Below are 8,547 nucleotides of genomic sequence, written 5' to 3' on the forward strand. Positions count from 1 at the left end.
TTCTATTTCCATCCATTTGCATGCAAAATTCGAGAAGTCATTGTTTTTTACCGCTGAGTAGTATTCTAATGTGTATATATTCCACACTTTCTTCATCCATTCTTCCATTGAAGGACATCTAGGTTGTTTCCAGGTTCTGGCTATTACAAATAATGCTGCTATGAACATAGTTGAACAAATGCCCTTGTCATATGATCGGGCATCTCTTGGGTATATTCCCAAGAGTGGCATTGCTGGGTCCCGGGGTAGGTTGATCCCGAATTTCCTGAGAAACCGCCACACTGCTTTGCTTGTGCAACCAAAGTGGTTGCACAAGTTTGCATTCCCACCAGCAATGGATGAGGGTACCCCTTTCTCCACAACCTTTCCAGCAAAGGCTATCATTGGTGTTTTTGATTTTAGCCAGGCGAATGACTTTCTAATCAGGCCCCACCTCCCAGTGGTCCATTCAGCCACCCAGTCATGTGAAGAAGTGGAGAATCTTGAGCCCTCACAGCCCAGTCACCTCTCAGTGGTGTCACCAGCTAGGGATCAAGCTGTGACCACATGAGCTAGCCACCTTTCCCTGTAAGCTGTAATAGGCCTGATGACTGGAAGGGAGTGAGCAGGGCCAGAGAGAACATTTAGGACGACGGTGTCACCATGGCCTTGAGGGACAGCTTGGTGTGGCAGAGAGCAAAGTGAGTGTGTGAGGGTGGGTGCTGGAACATTTGACTGGGGGGACCTGGAGGCTGTGTGGAGGGAAGAGAGGTGAAGCTGTCCCTGACCCAGCCCTGGAGGAGAGCATGTCCTCGGCACAGGTGGAGGAGTGTTCTTAAAAGGGATGGACGCTCCTTTCCCTGTGCTTGTACTTAGGTATCCAGACTCTCCAGAGTCCTGGATTGGTGTGAAGCATTTGGAACAAGAGAAATGATTTGTGCACCATTGAATAGGACCAATGAATAGGAAGTCTGCCAGGTATGGCAGAGTGGCTTTGCCACAAAGGTTCCTGAATTATACATAGTTCCCCCCTCAATGAGTGGGCAGAGAAACTGTTTGCATTCCATGCCCTGATGAAGTGGTATAGGAAGAAAAGCTTTTAAAGGTGTCCTCTAAATGCAGCTCTTAAAAATAGAAGGTGCTTTGGAGAATATAGCAATGGCTTTTTGGTGGAGCGGGGGAATCTCACTATGTGTCCTTGGCTGGCCTGGAACTTGCTATATAGTTCAGATTGGCTTTGGTAGAGACCTGCTTGCCTCTGCCTCCCAAGTACTGGGATTAAAGGCATGGGCCATTGTATCTAGTAGTAGTGACAATTAAAAATAAAGTTTATTAATTTCCTGACAGTTGCTAAAGTAATTTTAAAAAAATGCCCTTTGCTCTTCCATTTAGCTGGTTGTTTGGTCATAAAAGATGGTTTGCTTATAGAAAGCTATTGAATAATGTCAGAAAGACCTCGCTCCCTGCACAAACACCTGCTGCCATGTGCTCTCCCCCGTTTCATGTGCCCTGTCCAGACCTGAATGGCGGTAACCTGGGGAGGGTAAACCTGACACCTGTTGGCAGCCAGAGTGGAAATGTGGGCTTAGTCTGTAAAAGCCACCCCTGGAAACTCCAGTTCCTCTTACATCCTCAACAGATGCCCATTTGTTAGGTATCAGCTATGCTAAAGCCTCAGAAGCATGGCCTAGTTTGAACTGGCATCATGAGGAGAATCGCTGGTTCTTCTGGTCCCTGGCATCAGAGAGTTTTGTTCCTGATAAAAAGTACGGTTTCTACACGTTCTTCGTCTGCTATCTAAGAGTGTGATGGAGAAATACACGTGATTGTTAAACACTTGTGAATGTGTTCTGCATCTTCTTGCTCGATTCTTGGATGTCTTCTATTGCCTTCTCCATCAGTTCCTTCTCTCCCTTGACTTCTTTTTTTTCCCTTGACTTCTTGAAGCTAGCTTCTGATGCCACGAGTTATTGCTTCATCCCTTCCTTCTGCCCTGGCTAAGTTCTCCCGCTGATCCCTTCTGGACAGCAGGGTAAGGAAAGCCTCTGGGTCTCCTGTGCGCAGGTACAGTAAGACGAGCCTTTGGATCTCTCAAACCTGGGTTCAGATCCTGCCCCAGTCTCTCAGGCAAGGTGCAGTCCTTCCCTGCACCTAGTTGTCTCCTCTGGAAAACAGGTGAAGCAGTTTCTGTTGGGAGAGCTGTTGTGGGAATAGTATGTTAAAAAAAAAAAAAAAAAAAAAAAACAAAACCCTGGCTGGTCTGGAACTCTTTGTAGAACAGGCTGACCTCACACTCACAGAGACCTGCCTGTGTCTGCCTTTTAAGTGCTAAGATTAAAGGTGTGTGCCACCATGCCTGGTAAATCATCTTTCTCTTTTTTAATTTTTTCTTCTTAATTACGTGTTTATGTCTGTATCTCTGTGTGGGGATGTGCATATGTCAGCAGGTGCCTGAGAAGTCCAGGGCCATAAATCTCCAGCTCACCCTGACCTGGGTGCTGGGAGCCGAAAGTGGGTCCCCTGTAAGAGCGGCACACACTCTTAACCTCTGAGTCCGTCTCTCAGGCTCTCCTGTCTTTCAGAGACAAGGCATCACCATGCATCCCAGGCTTGCCTTGGTTCTCATGGTGTCTCCCTGGCTGCAGAGCAGTGATGAGAGCATCCGTCCGGTCTGGGCAAGTCTTCCTGACTCAGCCTGCTGAGTGCTGGAGTGACAGGCAGACCTTGCCACTCCTGGCCCCCCTCTCTTTTCTTGGGGTCCGGATTATCTCGGCAGTTTATTGTCTGCTCTTTATTTGTGGATCTTTCTGCGTGGATCTGAGGTACTGTCTTGATGAATGTTTGCAGACCGACACACCTCCTGGGTGGGGATGCTTCGGGATGCTGCTGCTGCATTTCAGCTTCCAGAGCCTCCCCAGAGCCTCCTAACATCCACCCCAAAGGGAAGCCTTCTTCCAAATTCTGTCCCACAGATTGAGTTTTACTTACTAGCGAACCTGTTGATGGAGTCATCCCACGTTTGCTTCTGTGTAGTGCTGGGCTCCTTGCTCAGCAGGACAGGATCCAGTACAGTGGCTGCAGGCAGCGACGGCTCATCTTTCCCATGCCCGAACACCAGCGTTTAGTCGCTGTCGGTTGAGCTTGTCTTGTTCCTGATTTAGGCCTTTCTAAGGAAAGCTGCTCTGGGCATTTTATCATGACTTTGGACTTTTCTCTGCGTGGGAGTGTTCAAAGTGCATCAGTCAGGGTTTTACTGAGTGCCCTGGTTTATGTTCAGTTGCCTCACGATTTTTATGGTACTTGGAACATGATAAAGTCATGTCTGTCAGGCTGTAATTTATATTCAATAAAAATCTACCCTAAAACAAAACTCCTTTTAGGCAGGGCCATGATGGCATACACCTTCAATTCCAGCATTTGGGAGATGGAGACAGGCAGATCTCTGTAAATTCAAGGCCAGTCTAATCTGCCTAGTGAGTTTCAGGACCACCTTGCATGTTTGTATGAGTTCGTGCAAGTGAACACATGTGGGGTCCAAAGTAGGACATTGGTGTCCCGATCTGTCACTTTGCCTTGTTCCTTTGAGACAGAGTCTCCCACTGAACGTAAATTTGGAGCAAAGTTTGAGCCCCACAAGCCCCGATGACCTTCAGGTAGTCCCCTGTCCCCCACCAGAGTGCTGAGGGTTCCTCTGTATAGCTCTGACTGTGCTTGAACTTTCTCTGTAGCCCAGGCTGGCCTCAAACTCAGAGATCTGCCTGCCTGTGCCTCTCAAATGCTGGGATTAAAGACGTGCCCTGCTGCCCAGCTACACCCAGCTTTTATGTGGGTGCTGGGGATCTGAACTCAGGTCCTTACACTTGCCCAGCACCTGCGCCATTCCCCAGCCCCTCACCTAACTTCTGGCAGCTGAGTGGTAGGAATTTTTTCAGTGTTCTAGATGCAAATTGTCTGTAGATTTGTGAGTTGCAGGTCCCGTTCCCTCCATCTGATGCTGCTCTAAAATTGTTTGTTGGGGAAGCTGGTGAAAGGCCAATGGGTAGAGACTTGCCGCCAAGCCTGACGACTTGAGTTCAGAACTCACAGTAGAAGGAGAGAGTTTATCAAGTTGTCTTCTGATGTATGCGTACTATGTCATACATGGGCATAAGTGTGCACACATGCACATGAACACACAGTACCCTAAAATGAATAAGTAAATGCAAAAACACAAAGAAAACGAAAGAACACGCTTTACTGGGCCTAGATACTCATTTGCATATTATCTATAACTACTTTTGCACTATATAGAAAACATATAGCAAACATTATATGACAGATTATGACAGATTCCTGGTGACCTCCAAAGCCTACAACATTTGGTGTCTGATCTTTTACAGAAGATGTTGGTTAACCCAATATTTATGTGATTGTGTTAATTTTCCTTACTGTAAAGCAAATTATGACTTTAAAGTCTTAAAAGAATATATACATTAGCTAGGCTTGGTGGCGTGTACTTGTAATCTCAGTTTGGAGCCAGCCTGGGCTACATAGTGGGGGGGGGCACTTTTCTTTATCACCTCCATGTTTCCAGTGGTTAAGGAGCTGATGACAGCCTAGCTCGATTCTCTGCACAGGGTTGCATAAAACTGCTTCAAATTATTGGCCAGAATTAGGCCCATCTGGAGGCTTGATTGGTTTCGGCATCCAGGCTAACCCAGGTTGTTGGCAGACTGTATTTCCTGTGGCTGCGAGAACAGCAGCTTTAGTAACTTCAGTCGCCCCAGCTCCTTGGAAAGTATGGCCCTCTCTGAGGGGAGCTCACATGTACCAGCTGCTCAGAGCCAAGAGGGGCGCGAGTGTGAGCCTGCTAGCGAGGTGGTGCTTATCTAGCGTTAAATCCCTGGTTCCCTTCCAGCACTGTTGCCACACTCCCTAAGCTGCAGCAAGGCACAGGTCCCGCTCACACTGGCCCACGGTCGGCAGGGATCATAAGGAGGGCCACCTGAGTCTGCCAACCACAGTAACAGTGGCATATCAGTGTCTGAGAGGACAGTTGTTTCCCTTTTATTTCTATCATTGAATACCATTTTTAAGCAAGAATGGTACCATTGTTGAGGCTTACTTTGTAACTGCCTCCCTATGGTCATTGTCACAAATACAACACCTTCACCTTCTGGACCATGGCTGCATTGTGTTCCAGTACAAGAACACACCATGCTTTCCTGACTCATTCCTGTTGTTGAGCATTGAGGTTACCCCATCTTACCAGCCTGCAACAGAAATGTTCCCGAGGGCCCATGTCCTCTTGCTGCTCAGCTGTGATTCTCATGCAAGGCGTGGTCTCCAAGTGTCGTGTTCCTGAATGTTCTTTCTTCTTTCCTTTAGATAAGAAGGCTGACTGCACAATCACCATGGCCGACTCAGACTTGCTGGCTATGATGACTGGTAAAATGAATCCTCAGTCGGTAAGTACGATGGGCAGGCGTTTGTGGAACATCACTGTCCTGTGTATTACAAGTACCAGATGAACTGAAGTAGTCCCTGCACTCAGTTTGATAAGAAACAGATTTGTAAGAGTTTAGTACAGAGGCCAGGGAGATAGTTTAATCTCTAAAGTGCACGCTGCACAAACATGAGAACCTGAGTTTGGATCGCCAGCACCCACGTAAAGAAGCTGGACATGGCAGTACATGTCTGTAATCTCAGTGCTGGGGAAGCAAAGACGCACAAATCCCGGAGCTCACAGTGAGAGGACCTGTCTCAGAAAGGAAGGTGGAGAGCAACAGTCTGTTGACCTCTGCCCTTGGTGTACACACACACACACACACACACACACACACACACACACCAAGCACAGCTGGTAAGATCTAAGGTGTCATACCTGGCTTGTGGTGAGTCCAAGAACAGCTTCAGGAAAGGCTTACCGTACAGAGCTAGCAAGGCGTGGTCGAAAGGAACACCTTGAGAGAAGAAGAGATGGTGGTGAACACAAAAAGGGCTTCCTGCGCCCCTCTTGGTGACCAAGTTCTTCTCTTTTCCTACCCCCTTTCCCTGGTAATCTTGCCTTTTCAGATCAGCTCCTCCAGGACTGTCCCTCTTCTGGCTGAGCTGAGCTCTTGTCCTAGGTCTGTCTCGTCCGTTAGATCCCGAGCCACAGAAGACGAAGCATGTATTCTTGTCTCTCCAGCAGTACAGTGCCTGATGGTTTAGGTTGCTATCAATAGTTGTTAGATTATAGAGTGTATTTATCTAAAGCGTACACATGCCTCATATGGTTCTCCTGGACCCAGAGTTGTTAAGGAACCCTTCCTTTATCAACAGGGTCGAGAGGACTAGCTATACCAAGCCTTCCATTAGCAGAAAAGAAACCTGAGACTTTCCCTTCATTCTAACTTCATTTTGTTGTTGTTGTCTTAGCTGGTTTTGATCTTGTTTCTGGTATTCCCGGTAATTCATGATTGAACAAAACTAAATCTGGCTCCTGTTCCTATTCCTTTTTAAGTGGGTTTTCTTAGCAACTAAGTGTGTCTCAGTAATGCCATGACCGAGCAGTGTGCCTCTGTGCTGCTTCCCTGCCACACTCGCTCTGGCACTGATGTCACCGCCCACAGTCCTCCAGAAACCTGGATGGGACAGGCCACCAGCACAGGAGCTGGCTGTCATCTTCTTCCCAGCTGCTGAGCCCATTCTGTGCACACCCCACAGCCCTGGCAGAGGTTCGCCCTTCACACATCCGCTGCCTCTGTTCTGTAGTTTATCTGCAGGGGTGGGCAGGCCTGGTGTCAGCTGCTTTTCTTCAGCACCTGTAGCATCCAGAGGAACTGAAGATTAGAGCAGCAGACTTTTCTGTTGATGTGCTAATGGCCTTTCCTGATGCTTAGTAGAGGATTTGACTGGGAATCTTTAAATGCAGTGGAAATTCTACTTTCAGTGTTTGGCTGTAGTTGAAACAAAGCGGTGATCTCGCCAGCAGAAAAGCATAGACAAAGAATACCTGTGGGCCAGATTAACCTGGCTTGGAGTCTCATGATAACACTCATGATTTCTCCGTTATTTTCTCCTGTAGCTTTAAAAGGCCAAGGTGGTGCGTTTCTGTTGTATAGCTGGTTTGTATTTTTAAATAACATACATTAAATATATTGTGTTCCGAGACACCTGACCTTTAAGTCATCAGACAGACGGCATCGCGCCACATAGAAAGGAAATATTTAGTTTGTCCCTGCCGGGGGGAATGGGAGTGTTAGTGATCCCTATCAGGGCGTGGAAGAACCCAGCAAGGCTGCTTGCTTCTGAGACTCCCAGAAACCTTTCTCAGCCAGCTCTTCCTTATTCCAGAGACTGAGTTAAAACTCTAAAGTCATAGCAGGAATCATGTATATCCCTCATTTTGCTACTTCTGAGTCTCCTTAGGGTTTTGTTACACAGTAAATTTAGCAAATGTCATATGATCTAATCCGCAGTCTTGTTAAATGGAACAGTTTGTGGCTCTGCCCTTCAGAGTGGCTGAGGCTTCTCACTGAGCTGGAGGAACTGGAATCGTGAACAGGGGGCAGGGCCTGTTCTCTGCAGAGACCAGCCCTCTGGGGAGAGCTGAGCAGAGCAGTCAGTGGTGGAGTTTCAACCATCCACTGAATCCCCGGACCTTCTAAATGGGTTCTCAGCGTGCTTTCTCTCCCAGCAACCTCCTGCAAATCTCATTTCATATTTTAAGCCCATATGTGATGTTTTAAAGAAAATTCATCTAATATTGATCTGTTCTGCCTCGCATTTGAAGTAGAGAGCCCCAACTTTGAGGAGAAGGGAATTTGGGAATTCTGCTCCCTTCCATTTATATAAAGCATGGCTGTTGGGAATTCTTCTTTTCAAGGGATCTTATTCTAAATCTGTTCCAGAAAGCTAAGGTTTGTGTTTTGCAGAAAATTAAGGCCTGAACAGTCTAGAAACACTAGCAAATGCTGAACGAAACACACCGACTAATTCATCTTGTCTTTTTACTACTCACAGGCCTTCTTTCAAGGTAAATTGAAAATCGCTGGTAACAAGGGCCTGGCGATGAAGCTGCAGAACCTTCAGCTTCAGCCCGGCAAAGCTAAGCTGTGAGGAGCTCCTCCGGCAACCTCGGCTCATCAGAGGAGATGTAGACACGTAGACGTCCACGGTCATTGTCAGGACTTAGATGACACTTCTGAATAGCGGGAGGTAGATTTGTGGCTGAGTGGGGGTGACCAATCATGTTTTTCTGGAGCTGGGGGGCGAGTGGGGCCTCCCAGCTGCCACTGCTGCTCTGAGAACTCGCATATGGTTGAGCATGACAAAGCTACTGTAGCAATGATGGTTTGGGGTAAATCTAGGTTTCAGAAAAAAATTCAGAACAGTGAAATCTGAAGACTGTAAACAAAGCTCTTGTTTTGCTGAGAAGTGTGTATCTAAGGACCATTGTGAGGAACACTTGAGTTCCCCTAGGGGACTGGCGAAGAAGCAGACTTCCGGAGTTGACCAGGAGTTCGTGTCTTGCACTTAATTACCTGCATCAAGTTGTCCCTAATAGTTCTTAAAATAAAATTCTAAACTGTTAAAAAAAATTTT

At 47.1% G+C, this 8,547-nt stretch overlaps 1 protein-coding gene across 2 annotated transcripts in view; it reads left to right on the forward strand.

Annotated features, from left to right (window-relative positions):
• Scp2 (sterol carrier protein 2) overlaps positions 1-8,111 on the forward strand; it is a 77,209-nt gene extending 69,098 nt beyond the window's left edge. For both annotated transcript variants that reach the window (XM_050136288.1, XM_050136289.1), the window contains 2 exons: positions 5,347-5,426; positions 7,966-8,111. In XM_050136288.1, coding sequence (XP_049992245.1) covers positions 5,347-5,426; positions 7,966-8,061 — 176 coding nt within the window. In that variant the 3' untranslated portion in view covers positions 8,062-8,111. The remainder of the gene's footprint in view (positions 1-5,346; positions 5,427-7,965) is intronic.
• The last annotated feature ends 436 nt before the right edge of the window (positions 8,112-8,547 follow it).

This window comes from Alexandromys fortis, unplaced genomic scaffold (genome assembly GCF_014885135.2).
Source record: "Alexandromys fortis isolate MF-2015 unplaced genomic scaffold, M_Fortis_MF-2015_v1.1 scaffold_13, whole genome shotgun sequence".
Lineage (NCBI taxonomy): Eukaryota > Metazoa > Chordata > Mammalia > Rodentia > Cricetidae > Alexandromys > Alexandromys fortis.